The 21074-nt window shown below is 35.6% G+C and overlaps 1 protein-coding gene across 2 annotated transcripts in view; it reads left to right on the top strand.

Annotated features, from left to right (window-relative positions):
- RANBP9 (RAN binding protein 9) overlaps nucleotides 1-21074 on the top strand; it is an 89974-nt gene that overhangs the window by 61460 nt on the left and 7440 nt on the right. Inside the window, exons 6-12 of one of the 2 annotated variants that reach the window (XM_055263466.2) lie at nucleotides 4113-4297; nucleotides 6228-6340; nucleotides 7509-7617; nucleotides 9071-9261; nucleotides 10873-11020; nucleotides 14258-14379; nucleotides 16193-16344. In XM_055263466.2, coding sequence (XP_055119441.2) covers nucleotides 4113-4297; nucleotides 6228-6340; nucleotides 7509-7617; nucleotides 9071-9261; nucleotides 10873-11020; nucleotides 14258-14379; nucleotides 16193-16344 — 1020 coding nt within the window. Of the gene's footprint in view, nucleotides 1-4112; nucleotides 4298-6227; nucleotides 6341-7508; nucleotides 7618-9070; nucleotides 9262-10872; nucleotides 11021-14257; nucleotides 14380-16192; nucleotides 16345-21074 lie in introns of those variants that run through there. The other variant, XM_055263467.2, reaches the window with a different exon arrangement.

A 21074-nucleotide genomic window follows, 5' to 3' on the forward strand; every position in this document is an offset into this window, starting at 1 on the left:
TAGCTGTTCTCATTTTAAATGATGCTGTTTTCAAATTCTGGGCACTGACTTGAAATCTACTTTTTGTGGATACATTATTTATATAGTCATTTTTATTAGAAGAGATCTAATGTAGACCAAAGCTTGTGCTATTGAGAATATAAATTTATATTGTGTACATTTAGCTTTTAAGCAATTTCTGGATTGAAAGTATGTTTTGCAAGTTAATAGAAATGTTTTCCTATTCTTTTCATAAAGAACCTATTCTGTCTATGTACTATTCTACATGGGTGGGAGTATTTTTCTGGAAGACATTATTACATATAAATCTACAGTGACAATGCACCTGCTGCATGGATGAACCTTGAAAACATGCTAAATAAAAGAAGCCAGTCATCTGGGCGCGGTGGCTCATGCCTATAATTCTAGCACTTTGGGAGGCCGAGGCGGGTGGATCACGAGATCAAGAGATCAAGACCATCCTGGCCAACATGGTGAAACCCCATCTCTACTAAAAATACAAAAATTAGCCAGGCATGGTGGCATTTGGCTGTAGTCCCATACTCGGGAGGCTGAGGCAGGAGAATCGCTTGAACTCGGGAGGCAGAGGTTGCAGTGAGCCGAGATCGCGCCACTGCACTTCAGCCTGGGCGACAGAGTGAGACTCCGTCTCAAAAAAAAAAAAAAAAAAAAAAACCAGTCATAAAAGATCACATATTTTGTTTGTTGTTCCATTTATGCAAAATGTCCAGAATGGGCAAATCCATAGAGTTAGAAAGTAGATTAGTGGTTGCCAGGTGTAACGGGGAAATGGGAAGTGGCTGCTGATGGGTACTAGGTTTCTCTCTGGGGTGATGGGATTGTTATACAATTTAATTACAATAGTTGCACAGTTCTGTGAACATACTAAAAAACATTGAAGGCCGTTGTTTTTTAAAATCTGTAATATAGCAAGTTAAGGACTATGTCCTTAATCATCTTCTCCCAATTCTCCAGTTTTAAGGTTGAGTAAATGATATAACAATTATACTTACTTTTCAGTGAGCCAAAACTGACTTAATATTACTAAAAGTTTTTTTAATCTATATCAGATTACAGAAGTAATGTATAGTATTAAATACTTAAATGAGAAATGTTTATATATACAGAAATGTACAAAAGAGAAGTTCTTCATAATCCCAGTCTCTTTGGCTGTAATGTTTGTTTTAACTTGAATATGTATCCTTTTAGACTTCTTTCTAAACACATATAAGCCAGTATGTTCATTTTTTAAATGTTTATATGAAAGATAGGGTCATACCATATGCAATATGTTATACCTTGCTCTAGTGTGTATAGGACATCTTTCTGTGTCCATATATACGTTTTTCATTCTGTTCTTTTTGCCTGCTTTATGTTATCTTACTGTATTAACTTACTACCACAATTGATCAATTATAAAATGAACATTTTTTTTCATATTTTAGTATTTCTGAAATGAGAATGCACTGTAGAATCAATGGCTGGTCAGAGTTTAATTTGCATTGTTTTCCTAGACACAAAATAGTGATATTTATTACTATTAGATTTTGAGATTTGATGAATGTGGTATAATATCACATATCTGAATATTTTAAAATTTTGTTTGCGTTATAGATAATGCTACAGGACATATCTTTGCACATACTTATTTTTCTGTAGGAATACACTCTTCCAGGTGAAATTACTTGGTCAATTTTAATAGATTTTTCCAGATTTCTTTATTAAAAGATTATGTCAGCTTACATTTCTGTGTACAGTAGATGAGAGGGTTATTTCCCCAATCCTTATCAACATTGGGTATTCTCAGCCTTTCAAGTCTTAATCTGATGTGCGAAAGTTTTTAAATCTTGAACTTTTAATTGATTTTAAGTGCACATTAAAAATGTTCATCTAAAAAAGTTGAGTGTGATTAAGCTTCTCTTTATGTGTTGTCATTTTTATTTCCTCTACAAATTGCCTACATATTCATTGCCATTTTTAAGAATTTGAACTGGTAGTCTTTGTCCTCCTGAATTTTTTCTATATTTATAAAACACATTTTGCCGTATGTGTGGCAGATTTTTTTTTCTAGAAAGTCATTTGTCTTTGCCATTTGTGGCATGTTTTGTCATAGGGAAGTTTTAAATTTTTATGAAATAGTTTTATCAGAGAATTCATGAATGTTGATTGTCTTTGATAGTGTTGATAGAATTATGTTTTCTGAATTTGTAAGAAAATTTAGATGAGCAGATCATTTTAAAAGTGTCTTTATTTAGACAATACTGAATATCATCATTATATAAAACTGCTTAATGAACAGAATTGTCTTTCACTCAATTGTTTTTGGCTTATATGCTTTTGTGTCAAAGTATCTCATAACTCTGTAGTGGTTGTCCTGTTTTTTGTTTGTTTGTTTTGTTTCTGTTTTTGTGTTTTTAAGACAGAGTTTCACTCTTGTTGCCCAGGCTGGAATGCAATGGCACAATCGCGGCTCACCAGAACCTCCCCATTCCGGGTTCAAGCGATTGTCCTTCCTCAGCCTCCCGAGTAGCTGGGATTACAGGCATGTGCCACCACACCCAGCTAATTTTGTATTTTTAGTAGAGGCGGGGTTTCACCATGTTGGTCAGGCTGGTCTTGTACTCCTGACCTGAGGTGATCTACCCACCTCAGCCTCCCAAAGTGCTGGGATTGCAGGCGTGAGCCACCGCGCCTGGCCTGTTTCTATAAAGTCTTTAGGTCCCAGTTTTCTCATTGGTGAAATGGGAAGGCTGTACTATCTCACCTGTTTTTGGCTTAAAAGTTTATAAACTTGTTAGCTCTGTTGACTATTAAGAATCAGTACATTTGCATACTTTGCTTTAACCATTTATTTCCATAATCCAGTAGTACTTTATATTTTTGATATTTTGACATAATATTTTGTTTCTGATTTGTTCTGCTTGATTGAACGGTTGTTTTTAAACACACCCTCTTTGCATTTTACTGTGAAATCTATTTAACATCTTATATTCACACAGAAATTATCCGCTCTTGATCTTTACCTTGTTTGGTACCGAAAAATACTTGTTATAACTATTAAAGATATAAGACATAAATACAGAAAACGAAAATATGGTAGGATTTGGAGTTGCAAGAGGAAAAATCAGTTTTGGATGTGGTATCAGACAAACTTGTGTTCCAATTCCATCTCTGCCATTTGTTAGCAGAATGACCATGAGCAAGTTATTTAACCTTGAATCCTCATTTTCTTTGTCTTTGTAGTAGAAATAATAATAGTGGCCTCACAGAATTATGATTAAACCCTGGCATTTAGTAGCCACTCAGAAACTCATTCTCCCTTTAGATGTAACAACCAATTAGTGACATAGCCAAAAGAATGACTCCTCTATTTTTTGTTTACTTGAAGTTATCACCTTTTCGTCTTGATTAACCTTGAAACCATGGAGTGTACCTGAATGCATTTCTGAGTTTGAGTTTGGGTATATTCAGATTCATCCTTTTCCTCCCTTGAAATACGTATATTTGAGGGTTGTTTTTTTTTTTTTTTTTTAATATAGAGAATCTCCACTCTTCATGGCACTGTGGTTTGCTTATAGTTAAGGTCTTATCCCCTTCCCTTTGTAAAGTTAGGCATCCCAAATGTATAGAATGAAAATAGTACATTTAAGCTATTAAATGCCAGACTAGCTGAGATTATACTTTTATGATAACTAGCTTTAACATGCAGTTGATAGAAATATATCATATATAAAATCTGGGATAAACCTAAGTTATGTGTTTATATTTGAATTTCTGTAACTACTATATGGCATAGTCTTAGAACAAGAATTACACCCACATATATTAGTAGCATAATACCACATGGTATAATACAACGTTGTCCCTGAATAAATAAAATAGAAATCTTGGGTTGCTTTGTTTTTTCTTGATGATTAAATTGCAGGAGGTGATATTTTTTCATCTAACATATAATGTATTTTAGATCTTTCGTTTTAGCCTTCTAATATTTTAATTGGGATTTTAAAATAGGAAGTAAATTTATAGTTCTATTCTTTTAAATATAACATTAAAAGAATTATTAAATCTAACATAAAATGGATAGATGTTTAATGAAATATGTTATCTTACAGCCAAATTTGTATCCTACTGTGGGGCTTCAAACACCAGGAGAAGTGGTCGATGCCAATTTTGGGCAACATCCTTTTGTGTTTGATATAGAAGACTATATGCGGGAGTGGAGAACCAAAATCCAGGCACAGATAGATCGATTTCCTATCGGAGATCGAGAAGGAGAATGGCAGACCATGATACAAAAGTAAGAGTGAAGAAATTTGAATTGATGCTATTCAGAATCTATTTTTTGTAAGACATTTATTCTGTTGGTATCCATGGAAACTTTTTAATCCAATAACTTATATACTGACGTATCTATTATATTATTGATTTTAATCTCTCAACAAAAAGTAATTTACTCCACTATTTAAACAAATTAAAAACAATTGTTTAACACACATACAGAATTGTATTTCAGTCTGAATTTGATGAAATAAAATGATGTTAGGTCACCTAGGCTAGGTTAATTCATTTGCTGTTCTTAGTAATAGGATTTAATAATTTCTGTAGGTTATACAATTTAACTTTTAATAATGTTAATGCAAAAGATAAAGTTGAGAGATAATCTAGATTTTATAATCAGGATCTGTGGTTTTTGGACATGAACTTGGCTATGTCCAAGCTCTTAATATCTGAACTATCAAAAGTATAGGCTTAAAATTTAAATAAATACCATTAAATTTAAAAAGTCCTCTTCACTATTATAATCCAGGTCAAGAAAATAGCAGACTTTCAGATACAGTTGGTCCCACACATTTCATCTTTCATGTCCTTATAATTGCTTTGAATATTCTTAACTTTAAAATTGTAATAAAATGTTGGGGGTATTTTTTAGAAAAGGAAGTGATTGGGAGACGTGATGATGACTCTGAAAGCACACTTCGTCCCTGGAGCTATTACTATCTGTATTACAGAGATTGGACACTAGTTTTTTTGTCCAGCCCAGTTGAGAATAGACAACCCTAATGCAGAATCCTGTAGTCACCATGAACTGAAGCTAGAATGGGTTGTTCTGGGGCCACACTGTTTTAATGCTCTGAAAATGGTTACCACTGGGCATCATGGCAAGATAGTAGAAAACATTTAACCTTATAACCAGGATCCTTCCACCCACTTCTTCACTGAATTGATGTTCACCATGAACTCTTGAGAAGTCCATTCTAAAAGGTCCTCTCCCCCTTAAATTAATTTGAACAATTGGGTAAAATAAGATGCAGATCTGTTTCTTAGACATTTTTTCCCCTTTCCTCCGTCCGCACTTTGCCTCAGTCTCCTCCTGGTGAACCACTGCTTCCCACCATTTTCTAACTGGCCCTTAGTAGTGTCAGGTGGAGGCAGGTTTAAAAATTGAATGTTTGGAGATAACAGATACTTGGGTTAATATTGTTGCATCACCAGTTTTTCTAACCACATCTTGTGGGTAGATGTAAGTATATGTTTTGACTACCTGGTACCTTTTTAAAAGATTATTGTCTTGGAAATGTGTCACTTACATGTAAATCATATTTGATAAATCTTTTGGGTAAAACCATAGTAATTGATTCAGACTAGAAGGCTGATTCCTCCTTTAATTAGTAGTACATTTATAGACATGTTCTGGAAGATCGTCTCTCTGGATTCACCTTAGTATTCTGTACATACTTTGTGATCCCATTTCATTTAACTGGTTTGTAAAGAAGATGGTTGAACTCTGGAACATTAAGATTTAATCTTTTATTTTAAAGTTGGTTATTTTACAGAATGCCAGCAATACTGGAATAAGTCATATGATAAAGTCAAAACAGAAATTATGGTTAGTAGGGCTGAATAATAAGATAGGAAGGGACCTGGGGGTAATGAGAGTCCAAGAATCAAAGAAAAGGTCACTTAATGTCCTAGATTCTCAAGTAATATTTATTTTAGGGAAAGTAGTCTCAACATAGCATTTGCAGTTATCTTTTCGAAAATAATACGTGAACAGAACAAAATGCTGTTTTTCAAAAGCTTACTTTAAAGGTGAGGTTCTTAACGCCTTGTTTCAAGGAAATAGGTTCGTTTTTATAACACCAGAGTAGATTTTGTTTATATAAATTGTAGTATGAAGCATGTATTCTCTTCACTAAAAGATGTATGTTTCTTCTTTTTATTTTAAGAATGGTTTCATCTTATTTAGTCCACCATGGGTACTGTGCCACAGCAGAGGCCTTTGCCAGATCTACAGACCAGACCGTTCTAGAAGAATTAGCTTCCATTAAGAATAGACAAAGTAAGGACACTGTGGTGCATGGCTAACATTTGTTTTCAGATTATAGATTTGGTTACTTTAATTTTTAGAAATTTTATTTTTTTAATTAAAAGAATTTCAAATATATTAATTTAAAATGGATGCCTCTGAATTTTATTTTTACTGACATTTTTGAAGATCAGTTTAAAAATTCACATAGGACTATGTCAGAATTCTAATTCTAGAGAGATTTTACAGAAATTTTTGGAAGGAATGTCTTTACCATTTTTTTCTTAAATCTTTTCTTAAGCTTTCAGGAAATAAACATTTAATAAAAAGATTTAAAAATAATAATAAAGTAGTCCTGATTAGTTGGAGGAGATAATATGTGAAAGAAATGTAAATATCTTTGAATTTAAATGGCTGTCTAATACAGTATTGATCATAAGTATTTATTATTTAGATCCTAGTGCTGGCCTGTATGGCCAGAGATAAAACAGGTCCTATATAACAATGGCAAGTCAACATAACTGGTCCATAGTTAGCCATCCTAAAATTGGTGCTGTTTGTCCATCAGGGTGGGTATGACTTGACAAGAGTATAGAGATGAAAACAAAACAGATGGGTGAAATTAATGGATGAAAACAACTGTTTCACAGGTCAAATTGCTGTAATAGCACTGATTACATTGTGTTGTAGTTAATTGTGTGCTGTCCTTTTCTACTATTTTAATAAGCTCTGTTGAACAGAGATCACTTACTCATTTTGTATCCTGATCATCTAATTTAACAAATACCAGATCAAGTGAATGCTCAATGAGTCTCTGTTAAATTGGAATCTTACTCAAAAGCTAGCATTTTTTAGTCCTTTGTTCAGAAGGTTATGTTTGATAAGGCATTTTAGTATCCCTTTAAAACAGTCTTTTTAATCTCAGTGTTTGAAACTTCAATATTGCATAATAGGTATTTTAACTATATTACTTGTATGTTTGTGATTTTTAAAAAAAAATTTGTGACAGTACTTGTTTTTCTATGTCTGAAATGTTTCCTGGATTGCCTAATGGAAACTATGATGTTAGAGAAAGAAATTGAAATTAATCATAATTTATTTAAAGATTTCTTACTAACTCTCTTTCTTTTCTGAGGTCCACTAAGTTTATGTTTTACTTACTTTTGTAAAAGTTAATCGTTTGCTTTCTTTTACTGAATAGGAATTCAGAAATTGGTATTAGCAGGAAGAATGGGAGAAGCCATTGAAACAACACAACAGTTATACCCAAGTTTACTTGAAAGAAATCCTAATCTCCTTTTCACATTAAAGTGAGTTTGCATAATAAAATGCTATATTATATATTATAAATATTTGTCATATATTATGTAATAAAGACATTTTCATGCTTTTGTAATTTTAGTTTTTTTCCTTTTTCAAATATATATAATTTTGTAATGTCATTTAAGTAACATGTTATGAAAAATACTTTTGTGTTAAGGACCATAAGCAGAAGGTGTCTTTTGCTATGTATTTGCTTTTATCATTCTATTTATGTGTTTAAAAATGTGAAAATCTTATTTAGAAGATGGGTGTCTATTTTTCCTTCTCAAAAGTACCTTGCATTTAATCTCTCTGGCATTTTAAAAAATTGTGGTAAAATATACATAAAATTTACCATTTTTTACATTCACATCATTGTGCAATCATCACTACCATCTGACTCCAGAACTTCTCCATCTTCCCAGACTGAAACTCTCTATTAAACACTAACCATCCATTCATCACCCTAGCCTCTGGAAACCACCATTCTACATTTTGCCTCTATGAATTTGACTACTCATATAAGTAGAATCAGAGTATTTATTCTTCATTACTGGCTTATTTTAGTTAGTGTAGTAGCCTTAAGGTTCATCTTTATTGTAGCATGTATCAGAATTTTCTTCCTTTTAAAGGCTGAATTGTACTCCATTGTTTGGATAATACTGCATTTTGTTTATCCATTCATCCACTGATGGACACTTAGTTTGCTTCTACCTCTTGGCTATTATGAATAATGCTGCTGTGAACATAGGTGTACAAATATCTGAGTCCCTGCATTAGATTTTTTTGGTTATATACCCAGAAGTGGACTTTCTGGATCATATGGTAATTCTGTGTTTAACTATTTTTTTAAATAATAGCCATGCTGATTTGACAATTTTAATTGGTTTTATGAATCTTTGTTACTTAAAAAATGAGATGTTACTGAGCTTCAGATTTCAACTTGTTAAGCAGCAGGTATCCTTTGTAAGTCAAATGACAGAATTGTTTTGCTTTAGAGTAAGTAGAATTTTAAATGAGGCCCATTTTGGTTAAGAGGTTGGGAATGGGACGAGTGGGGAGAAAGGCTACGCTTTATATGTATCATATATACATAAAATCATGTCCTTAGGCACAGTTTGATTTGCTACCAAGCGCAAATGTTGTTTTGATTAAATTACTTTAGCCAAAAAAATGGGGTTCATATCTTCTTATAGGTAAATTTCCATTTAGTAAATCTTGATTAAAGTGGGTAATATTATTATAGTGTCTATCACATTGTACTCTCATTTTTCTGGAAATTCTAAAATTCTAAGCAATGAAGTATAGGATACCATATTTAATATTTTTAGCTTACTATCTAAAGACCAATCCTACTGATAAATCAAAGTTTTAAAAATATTTTTAGAAATCTGTTGCTATTAAATAAACAAAAGGCCATCTGAAGATAATGTCAAAGTAAATTTTTCTTTTCTCCTTTAGAGTGCGTCAGTTTATAGAAATGGTGAATGGTACAGATAGTGAAGTACGATGTTTGGGAGGCCGAAGTCCAAAGTCTCAAGACAGTTATCCTGTTAGTCCTCGACCTTTTAGTAGTCCAAGTATGAGCCCCAGCCATGGAATGAATATCCATAATTTAGCATCAGGCAAAGGAAGCACCGCACATTTTTCAGGTGAGATTTAACTTATGACATTACTTTTAGATTTTTCCTCTTTATAATCTTAAACCTTTTTCCTTTTGAAAATCTGTATATTTCCAGCTGGGTGCAGTGGCTCACACTTGTAATCCCAGCACTTTGGCAAGCCAAGATGGGCGGATTATGAGGGCAGGAGTTCGAGACCAGCCTGGCCAACATGGTGATAACCCCATCTCTACTAAAAATACAAAAATCAGCTGGGCATGGTGGCAAGTGCCTGTAGTCCCAGCTACTCGGGAGGCTGAGGCAGGAGAATTGCTTGAACCCTGGAGGCAGAGGTTGCAGTGAGCTGAGATCACGCCACTGCACTCCAGCCTGGGTGACAGAGCGACACTCCATCTGTCTCAGAAAATCTGTATATTTCGTTTGTAGCTGTTTTCAAATGTGTATACTTAAGATTTTTCTGGGTGAAAAATTGTAGGTTCAGATTGACATGTTCTCAGTACCAGGAAGTCACTTGAAGAACAGCTGTTTCTGAGAGTAGGTTATTAGCAGACCTTCCTAAATGAAAGTCAGCATTCAAAATGAGTAGTCACTGGAATTAAATTACTGATTTTTAATAGTGAAAAGGTAATTGTGTGTTTTAATAAAATATAAATTTAAAGGTGATCCGGCTGTGATATCTTATGCCACTGGTTACCACATCTAGCTGGGCTGCCCCTGCCTCCCTCCCCTCCCCCCACCCCCAACCTTTCCCAACCAAGCCTCTTGCAAAAGTCAGCTCTGCCTCGTTCATTTTCTCCCATCCGCTTTTCGGCTCACCAGTCTTGCTCTCTGTGACTTTGGGCCTTCTCTTAATAAAAATTCTCTCCTTTCTTGGCTTTTGTGACATCACTTCTACAGGTTTTTTTGGTTTTGTTTTTGTTTCTTTTTAAAGAGTTGGAGTCTCGTAATGTTTCTGATGCTAGTCTGAAACTCCTGGCCCCAAGCGCTCCTCCTGCCTCAGCCTCCCAAAGTGCTGGGCTTACAGGTGTGAGCTACCGTGCCCAGCCACAGATTTGTTTCTGATGCTTCTCAGTCTTCTGTTTGCCCATCTCTTTAATTCTGCATTTCCCAAGATGTTAGCTTTGTACATTTAACATTCTTAAACAAGTCAGATAGTGTCTCCTTTCCTTTCATGAAGTAACACCATTGCTTTTTCTTATTTCAATTTGTACTCTTTTCTGCATTACTTCCTCTCAGTTTATTTACATCACCACTCTGTACAACAAGTGTGATTCCCATGTCTGTTCTTAGCCACTACTCCTCTTGAATATCATACAGTCACTTCAGGCTTGGATAAATTCTGAGCCTCAGTGTATTCATATGTAAAATGGGGATGATCATAATATTGCCATTTTGGGGGGATTTTGAGGATTAATTGAGATGTGTAATTAAGCCTACAATAAATGTTAGATGAGATAATAATTAGGATCTCGCAATTAAGTATTCTTAGTATCCTTTCAAAGAAGTTTCCTGTTTACATCATCCATTGACTCTCCTACTTTCTAGAAGTCTTAGTACAAAATCAACATATGGAGACTTGTTTACAACCGTATTTATAAATTAGTGTTTGTTTCTATTTCTATGTGGTATCTTTTTCTTCAGGTTTTGAAAGTTGTAGTAATGGTGTAATATCAAATAAAGCACATCAATCATATTGCCATAGTAATAAACACCAGTCATCCAATTTGAATGTACCAGAACTGAACAGTATAAATATGTCAAGATCACAGCAAGTTAATAACTTCACCAGGTAAGTAATTTCTCTAACTTTTGCATTAATATAAGCAACCTCGTTATAGGTGTAATCATTGTAATAATTTTGAAAGAACTTGAATTATGTGACCCACAGAGGGGCTCTCGGAGTTCCTAAGCCCCCAGGGAATAAAAGGATAGGGAGTCAGTTCCCCAAAGGTTTTTAGTCTCCTACTATGCACATGAGCTCTTTCCTTAGTTTCTTCCTCTTCTCTACTACCCTCTTCCCTCTAGTAAAGTTATAAGGACAAATTCAGGGCTTCATGCATTGTCTTCCTGCCAGCCACAGAGCTATACAAATGATCACATAAATGCCATTTGTTACATTTTCACAGTAGTTAAGACACAGTAGCATATTTAACCTTGAACGGTGACATAAGATAAATTTACAACTAATTTTTTCTCAGTGTGTGAGTTTTTTTGGTGTAAATGTGTAGAATGTTTTCCAAGTTCAAAACTAACGTTACAAAGAATCTTTTTTGAAAGCCTGCCTTTAAGCAGCTTGCATATAGCAGATGGTTAAGTCATTTAGTAAACATTGGTGTGAGGATAGTTTTGAGGATTTGTGGGGCACCAAACATTCTGCTAGATAGGGTGTCTGACTTTAAAGAGGTTTGAAAGGTGATAGTATACTATTATGACCCTTGACATACTCAGGTTTAATATTTATGAAACCTAAAAGTTCGTGAAGTGAAATTATTTGAATTAAATACTACTGTGCAGTAGCAAATTATTGTGAATTCAACCTGCCCAATCATCCAGGACTGGGTCAATTTAATATTGGTTTGGTCTATAACAAACCAGTTGGTTACATTGCATTTTCAGGAAATGGTCATCAGTGCAACATTTTCTTATTAAAGTAGAGACAGCCTAACTTTTAGCATGGAATCTTAATGGAAATACGATTTTGCAGAAAGGAGTGTATGTACAAAAAAATCTGTATTTGAAAATTTGGAGATTAATCTCAATTTCTGGGTTGTCTGTCACACATGACAAAAATTTACTGAAGTAATAGTGAGTGTGATTGATACAAGTTAAAATGGAGAACCACAAAAGTGTATGAGAACAGCAGAAAAATCGTCTTTCACAGCAGAGATGATATATTGGAAAATATAAAATCAAAATGTTACAGTTTAAAAATAGATGGAAATTTAAAAAGTTAAGTACTTCATCATGCTTTATAATAAATGCATTGGGACTTTATCATTGATCAAGGCTTCTGCCAATGTTTGAGGGTAAGATTGCAGTCAATTTGTGAGTTTTTCTCTTAAATACTATCCCCCCAGCAGGAAGTTGCTAAACAGATCTATTATTACCTGAGTTCAGGGAAGCAAGCTACGGAAGAGTCTGATGACGCAACATCCTCCTTTGTCTGCAGTATAAAAGGGAAAGAAAGTAAACTTTTGAACTGTCTTAAACTTTAAGTTATTTTGTAGTTGGTAATGGCTTTCCTTACTGTGAAGTAAGCAAAGATGTTATTAACTATTTAAACCATTTTACAGATGTAGAGCGGAATATCAGAAAAGTAAATGACTTTTTTTTTTCTTAAGGTCAATTATTAGTAGCTAGTAAGTTGCAGAGCTGAGGCTGCTTTTCAGGATTTGACTTGCAAACTTGTGCTTTTTCCCTGATACCGCCCACCATTTGAAATGCTCTTCTTCCTACCCTCCCTCACCTCCAGTATAACTTCTGTCCAGGCTGAGAAAATTCAAGTACAGATGTCAGTTCTTCCGGGACGTTTTCCTTGATTTACATCCAATCAAATGTGTCATGTTTTGTGATTAACTTTCATCATAGTATTGATCATAATTACTCTGTAATATAATAACTTAATTAGCTTTTTATAGGTTGTTTGCCACAGGAAGGCAGAGGCTGTTTCATAATATCCTTAGCACCTAACTGGGATCATACCTCAGAGGCTCTTAAATGTGTGTTAAATGAATGAGTTCCTTTCAAATACTAAACTGAGTTATCAAAAAAAAAGTTTAGTACTTTTTAAAAGGCCACTGAAAGCTGTGATGGTAAGGATTTTCTTATTTTTAAAGTTTGCTTTTTCTTATCAATTTTTGAAGTCTGTTAAGATTATAAAGAAGCTTTCCTGGTTGAGTCTGCTCTGGAGTCCTAGGGCCATATCCCCCTTTCCCCCTAGATCTCTTGTGTTTTTTTACCTTAACAATTTTACTAACAGGAGTGTATGCATGCACACACACCCCCAAGGTGTTAGAATTTGTTACCTCTGGTGGTATTACGCATAGTGGTTTTTGCTCATCTGTATTTTTTTTTCTACAAATGAATATATATTGCTTTTGTAATGAGAAATGTCATTTTTATCTAAGCATTACCTAAAATTTCATTGAGTGTTTACTTCTAGATTGTATAATTATTACCTAGACCTTCATAGGATAAATCCTAAAGATTAGATACTTATTGTTGCTTGTAAGAGTGCGGATGGTTCTGAAGGACATACATTGACAGCTTAAATATGTGCAAATATAGTTATTGGCAGATAGATATTCATTGAGTGGAATGAGTGAAAACTGGAAACTATCCAGGACATCAGTTTAAAAATTAAGATTCAGCAATACTTTAGCCAGTAAGATAGCCTGTGAGAGAGAAACAGTGTCATGTGGTGAAAAGGGATGAGAGAATGAAGCTCAGTTGTTTTTTAAGTTATCAGTTACCCTTGAAAGATGTATATTTTTAAGTAGTGAGGGCAAATGCCAGAATGCCGACTATTTAAAAACAGTCTAGGAGTGGATTGAGTATGAGGTCCGGAACGAGGTGAAGTGGGTTCCGGGAGTGAGATGTATTTGTTTTGAGAGTGAGGTTTTCCCCTTACATACTGGAAATCAATGCTGGGGGTAGGGGGAGAGGGCTGGCTGGGGAGTTGGTGGGGCAGCAGTTGATTAACGAAGACGTACAGATCTGAGTTTGAAAAATAATAGGATTGTATGGAAGTGTGATTTCTCCATATTGATGTAAAGTCATAAAACCACTACATTTTAGCATATGTACTTTTTTTCCTCCCTGATCTCCAGGGGTACAAATTTGTTAAAAGTCAGCGACATGTTTGGCTTTGAATACATTCAAGATTTAATTAAATACCTTTTTTTGCAGATTTCTATTGCCTTATGAAGTTAGTTTATTCGTAGGCTATGTAGTTCAGTAGTGATTTATTTTAAACTAAGCTACAAGTATGATATTTCTAAAATTAGGTTTGTTTTTTCGTTTTCAGTAATGATGTAGACATGGAAACAGATCACTACTCCAATGGAGTTGGAGAAACTTCATCCAATGGTTTCCTAAATGGTAGCTCTAAACATGACCACGAAATGGAAGATTGTGACACCGAAATGGGTCTGCAGTGATATTTCTTACATTTTTAATAAAAAATGATGGCTACAAGGTTATGTTTTTACTTGTACTGATTCACAGCTGATGAGCATAAACCAGATTTAAAGATGTATGTGCCATAGGACTTGACAGTAATGCATAGCAACTTAAACTCTTGTTTGAGTGGGCTGCTAGAGAAAGTAGAGTTACCTTTCAGCTACAGGCAGTGTTTCTTGCTGAATTGCTTAGGCTCAGGTTTAGCGCTGTCACTGATGCGGCAGTCCTGACTTACTGGTGTTGAGCCTCTAGGCTATTTTGGGTTGGAGATGATAAAACTTCTTATATTTATGTCAGTATAGTCAGTAAGGCCAAATGGGTAGATGATTTTACAAATTCTAATCAGTGTTTCTTAAATGGGTTTAATGTAAACGTGTGTGACTATGCATAGTACTATCCCTGGTATATAGTAAGTACTTAAGTATGACCTCCCTCACCAAAAAAAACCCCCATCAGCAACAACAAAATTATGTGGCTCCAAGACACATTAGCATGCATGATTTTATTTTGTAGACAACTTACGTAGTAAATTGCCTGTCCCATCAGCAAACTATCCCATCAAATGGAGGGTGAAAATTTATTTGTTGGAATAAATTTTTTCATTTATTTGTTGGAATTCCATGGCGATGTTAGATTTCTTATTATTTTGAGATTGAGTGGTATTACTAAAATTGTTTTTTAAAAAGAAATGCAGCTTTGTTTTACTCCTCAATATCAGCCACCTCAGTTTCTGAAGAGTAATTTAAGTACAGTGATAAAGAGCAGGAGTTCTAGAGCCAGATTACATAGATTTGATTTCTGCAACTGCCACTTACTAGCTGTGTGACCTTGGAAAATTTACTTAACTGCTCTGTGTCTCAGTTTCTTCATCTGTAAAATGGGTATAATGACCTTATAAGTTATTGTGAAAGTAAATGAATAATCCAAAAAGCTAATAGCACAAAGTGCTTGGGAAATACTAACCATCATCATCATCGTTACCTTCTTTATTATTAATGATTTATAAGTACTTTTTACAGTGAAATTATTTTATCAATCAAGATATATAAAATTATTTTCTTGGCTGGGCACGGTGGCTCACGCCTGTAATCCCAGCACTTTGGGAGGCCGAGGCGGGCGGATCACAAGGTCAGGAGTTTGAGACCAGCCTGACCAGTATGGTAAAACCCCATCTCTACTAAAAATACAAAAATTAGCCAGGCATGGTGGCACGTGCCTGTAATCCCAGCTACTCAGGAGGCTGAGGCAGGAGAATTGCTTGAACCTGGGAGGCGGAGGTTCCAGTGAGCTGAGATCACACCACTGCACTCCAGCTTGGGTGACAGAGTGAGACTCCATCCAAAAAAAAAATCTATATATTATTTTCTCAAAGTGGTATTTTTCTAAAAGTAGTGCATTTAATCTTTTCAATTAGTATAATATGCTGTCTTCTGTATTTTTATTGTAGTCGTTTAGCTTTTCTTAGCTTTCAGGAACATTTTATTACATCTCTACTACGTCAGTTAAGGCAGCCTGAGTGGTATTATTAAGAGTTACCCTCTAACACTGAAAGGTTGTCCCCTCTTAACTGCATGCTGATCCTAGACTCTTGAGAGCTAAATAAAGTATATCTTTTAGCTGCAGTTTCCTATTAAAAATGAATTTCTAACAATTTACATATTTAGATGAAATATTAGGGAATAGTTACTAAATGTACAAAATGTTATAAGAAATGTATATTCGTGTCCTCATTATACTCCATTCCATAAGGTAGTAAAATACTTGTCTGCTTTTCTTACAGAAGTTGATTCAAGTCAGTTGAGACGCCAGTTGTGTGGAGGAAGTCAGGCCGCCATAGAAAGAATGATCCACTTCGGACGAGAGCTGCAAGCGATGAGTGAACAGCTAAGGAGAGACTGTGGCAAGAATACTGCAAATAAAAAAATGTTGAAGGTGAATATATTTTTTCTTGAAAAATTATAAATATGTCAGAGGAACTAAAATGTAGTTTTGTGAAACACTGAGCAGTGTGCCAGAAATTCTTGTTAGGGAACTTGGACCTGACCTTCCCCGTGGCTCCTTGCCCATTTGGGAGTGGAAATGTTTGATGAAGTTAGGCAGTTCTGATCTACTGGAAAGAGCATTGGACTAAAGCAAAAAAAAGGATTAAATCCCAGTACTAGTGCTTATCAACATTGTTGTCCTCGTTAACTTAGTTCCTTAGTTTTATTTTCTCAGCTGTAAAATCAGCAGTTACTAGGAGAAATGTGGGTGAGCAGATAAAACTATAAGTCTGAGATTTTATTTTAGTAACTGTTGTTCAGGGTTTAGCAATTTGGACGTATAACACATGGTTCTCATTTTGATGGGAATTAGTGAAGAGTTGGGTCACTTTTCGTGGCAAGAATAGTTAAAATACATTTTAAAGTCTCTTCTGGATTGTTGTCCATGAGCTAGTAGGATGGATACAATCTAATTCACTAAAGTAACCAGTTTTGTGTACCAGTTGAAGGTGGAGGGGCTGTCTCCTAACAAGTCAGCATTGCAGTTGTAGAGATGTGCAGCTCTTTAACAGTTGGTTCATTGTGAACATTTTCTTCTGAATATTTTGGAAGAAGACTGAAAAAGATGAGATGAATGCAGTGGCCTTGAGACTGATGTTTGGGTATGGTAGGAAAGGGCAAGCAAAAGATTCCTGCCGCTCTCTCTTCTTGACCTGGACTGAAAGTTAGTACAGGTTGAGTATCCCTAATCTGAAAATCTGAAATGCTCCAAAATCAGTACCTACCAAAGAAGTACTCAGTTTCCAAAAGGATAATTTTAGACACCTAAAATAACTTAATAAAGAGCCTGAATGTTAAGTTTCTTCTTGGCACTCCTAGTACCAGAAAAATTTCTACAAAGTTGCATAGTAATGAAAATCCCCAATGAGGAAAAATCTATTATACTTTTCAAATGAATTCTACTTCAATTTAATAAACATAGATTGACTACCTTAGTGCTACACACTGGAGGCACAGTCATTAAGATAAATATTTAAAAGGGGAAGAGTTAAGCTGGGCATGATGGCTGACATGATGCACAAGGGTATGCTCAGTGGAACATTTTGGACTTTTAGATGAGAGATGCTCAATTAGTAAATGTTTTAAAATTTGAAAAAATCTGAAATCTGAAACATAGCACAAGTGTAGGACATAACATGCTTGCCTGGCCTAGGATGGGTTACAGAGCATCTCAAGTTAAAGGCATGCAATCTTGTATTTTCCCTAGCTGAGATGGGAAGACAGGTGTATTTATCAAACTTTGTACTTCATCTACTCGATCGTATAAAAACTGCTATTTCTAGTGGTTACCCTGAGCTATCAAAAAAGTTAAATTATTTTTATGCTAGATAAAAAATAATTGGTAATTGAAACAAGTTTAATTTAAAATGTCAAATCAGGCCAGGCACGGTGGCTCAAACCTGTAATCCCAGTGCTTTGGGAGGCCGAGGCGGGCGTATCACGAGGTTACGAGATTGAGACCATCCTGGCTAACATGGTGAAACCCCATCTCTACTAAAAATACAAACAAGCAGCTGGGCATGGTGACGGGCGCCTGTAGTCCCAGCTACTCAGTAGGCTGAGGCAGGAGAATGGCGTGAACCCAGGAGGCGGAGCTTGCAGTAAGCCAGGATTGCGCCACTGCACTCCAGCCTGCATAACAGAGCAAGACTCCATCTCAAAAAAAAAAAAAAAAAAAAAGTCAAATCAGACATTAATATATCTGGAAAATGACTGTCCACATTTGCCTTAGAAGATTAAGATTACCATGAAGTCAGACTGTCTTTTAACTCCTCTTTTTCATTTTTATTTTTAAACTTTGTAGAGATGAGGTCTCACTGTGTTGCCAAGGCTGGTCTTGAACTCCGGGACTCAAGCAATCCTCCTGCCTTGGCCTCTGAAAGTGCTGGGATTATAGGCATGAGCCATCATGCCCAGCTTAACTCTTCCCCTTTTAAATATTTATCTTAATGACTGTGCCTCCAGTGTGTAGCACTAAGGTAGTCAATCTATGTTTATTAAATTGAAGTAGAATTCATTTGAAAAGTATAATAGATTTTTCCTCATTGGGGATTTTCATTACTATGCAACTTTGTAGAAATTTTTCTGGTACTAGGAGTGTCAAGAAGAAACTTAACATTTAGGCTCTTTATTAAGTTATTTTAGGTGTCTAAAATTATCCTTTTGGAAACTGAGTACTTCTTTGGTAGGTACTGAGGATGTTTTAGGGCAGTTGTTTTCAACATACTTGGTGTCTGAATCCTTTAAAAATTATTAAGGGGCCGGGCACGGTGGCTCACGCCTGTAATCCCAGCACTTTGGGAGGCCGAGGCTGGCGGATCACCTGAGGTCGGGAGTTTGAGACCAGCCTGACCAACATGGAGAAACCCCTTCTCTACTAAAAATACAAAAAATTAGCCAGGCATGATGGCGCATGCTTGTAATCCCAGCTCCTTGGGAGGCTGAGGCAGGAGAATCACTTGAACTCAGGAGTTCAGGTTCAGCCTGTGCAACATAGTGAGACCTAGTCTCTTAAAAAAAAGAAAAATGAGAAGAGTGGCATTGCTTTATATTTTTTGTAAGTCTCTTTAATGCTTGGTTTAATAGGTGAGCTGTATTCACATACAGACCAGACTATCTTTAGTCTGTTGTGATATCACACGTCATGTGCCTCTGGAAAATTCCACTGTATAGTCATGAGGAAGTGAAAGAGAAAAGGGCAAGGAACATCTTAGTACTATTATAAAAATAATTTTGCCTTCACAGACCCCCTGAAAGTTTCTTGGACCCAGGTGTCCCTGAATCATACTTTGAGTACTGTTGTTTTAGGGCATATGCTAATTGAACAGGATGAAGTACCTTTGAAAATTTAAGATTATACTCCATTAGCTTACTTTGTGTTTGATTCTTATTTACATGAAGCTCAGAAGATGGCATTATATGGCCAATTCTCAAAGATATTCCTTTGTTATATACTGAATTGTGTGAAGATGTATCATCTTCATCTAAAGAGTATAAATGTCTTTGATTTTGCACCTCTAACTTCTAAGCAAATGCCAGCTACTTTCAGAGACTTTCTTAATACTCTGAGCTGCTTCCATCTCATTTCCGAAACTTATCTTGATCTAGATAGGGATAAGGTGAGTAACTGACCCAACTTATAAGTAGCCAAAGAACAAGGCCGGATGATTTGAGGGCAACATGAAGAGAAAACAGGTTTAGAAATCATTCCACTTCTTTTTGTTACTTCAGTTCACTTGTAATTGTAGCATTTTTAAAAAATCTTGTTTTTAGGTTTGCATAAACGTTGAGTCATGTGACTCAGAAGTTCATGCAAATCCAAACACACACACACACACACACACACACACACACACGAGAGAGAGAGAGAGAGACAGAGACAGACATGAGAGAGAGAGAGAGATTGAGAGATGTGATTAATGTTGAAAGTCAGGTGGCACACTGTTTCTCTTGACCTTTTTCCTTTTAGTTTTTTCAGTCTTCTCTCCTCTTTTCCTGTTGTCTTTGTCCTTATCTGCCTACGTCTTCCAGTGGCTCCCAAAAGAACTCTTGAATTGTTTGTTGAGCAGCTGTTTATTGAATTTTTGCAGTGTGGAGAGGCGTTGTTGTAGGGACTGTGGAAAGTCCAGTATGAATGAACAGCCCCAGCCTGCAAGGAACCTTTAGTAACCGAAGTAGCAATAGAACCATTTAGAGTCATCCTATTTAGAAACTGCTCCAGATTCTAAACCAAATAGGAGTACAGTTTGAAAATCCACCGGTATCACAGCTCCCACCATGCTTATGAATATGGGCACAAGGGGCTTCCTGGTGACTTGTGAGTACCCTGCAGGACCAAGCCTTGGTGTCAAATTCTATTTGCATTTATATTAGCCAGATTCAGCTACATGCCCTTACCCAATAAAAAGGGTGGGTGAGTGTCACATTTCCCTCAGAAGTTATTCCACTGAGGTAATGTTTTTTGCTTTAAAATAACCCATAATTCTACATATTTCAGGTATTTTCAGTTTTGTGCCTTAACTCCCATGTGCATGTATCTTAACTAGCTAATAACCATGGTGACACTATTTTGTATTCTGTTTTAATTGTCATAAGAATTTATTTCCTCCCAGTTTCTATGCATTATTTCCAATTATTTTTAAATGGCTACACGAGGCTGGGTGTGTTGGCCCACACCTGTAATCCGAACACTTTGGGAGGCTGAGGCAGGAGGATTGCTTGAGACGAGGAGTTCGAGACCAGCCTGGGCAACAAAGTGAGATCCGATCTCTACAAAAAATTTAAAAATTAGCTGGGCGTGGTGGCTTGTGCCTGTGGTCCCAGCTACTCAGGAGGCTGCGGCAGGAGGATTGCTTGAGCCCAGAAGTTCGAGGCTGCAGTGAGCTGTGATTGCACCACTGCACTCCAGCCTGGGTGACATAGCACAAGACCCCGTCTCAAAAAAACAAAAAAGCTCCATGATATTTTATTGTTGCTGTATAGGTTTATTTCAACATTGCTCTGTTGTTGGATTTTTCCATTTGCTTTTATGTCAGATGCTTTAGTGACATCTTTATACATGTATCTTTGTTTCTTAAAATTACTCCACTGAGATAAAGTTCTAGAAGTAGAATTGAGTCA

Source organism: Symphalangus syndactylus, chromosome 23 (assembly GCF_028878055.3).
Source record: "Symphalangus syndactylus isolate Jambi chromosome 23, NHGRI_mSymSyn1-v2.1_pri, whole genome shotgun sequence".
In the NCBI taxonomy this organism is placed as follows: Eukaryota; Metazoa; Chordata; class Mammalia; order Primates; family Hylobatidae; genus Symphalangus; species Symphalangus syndactylus.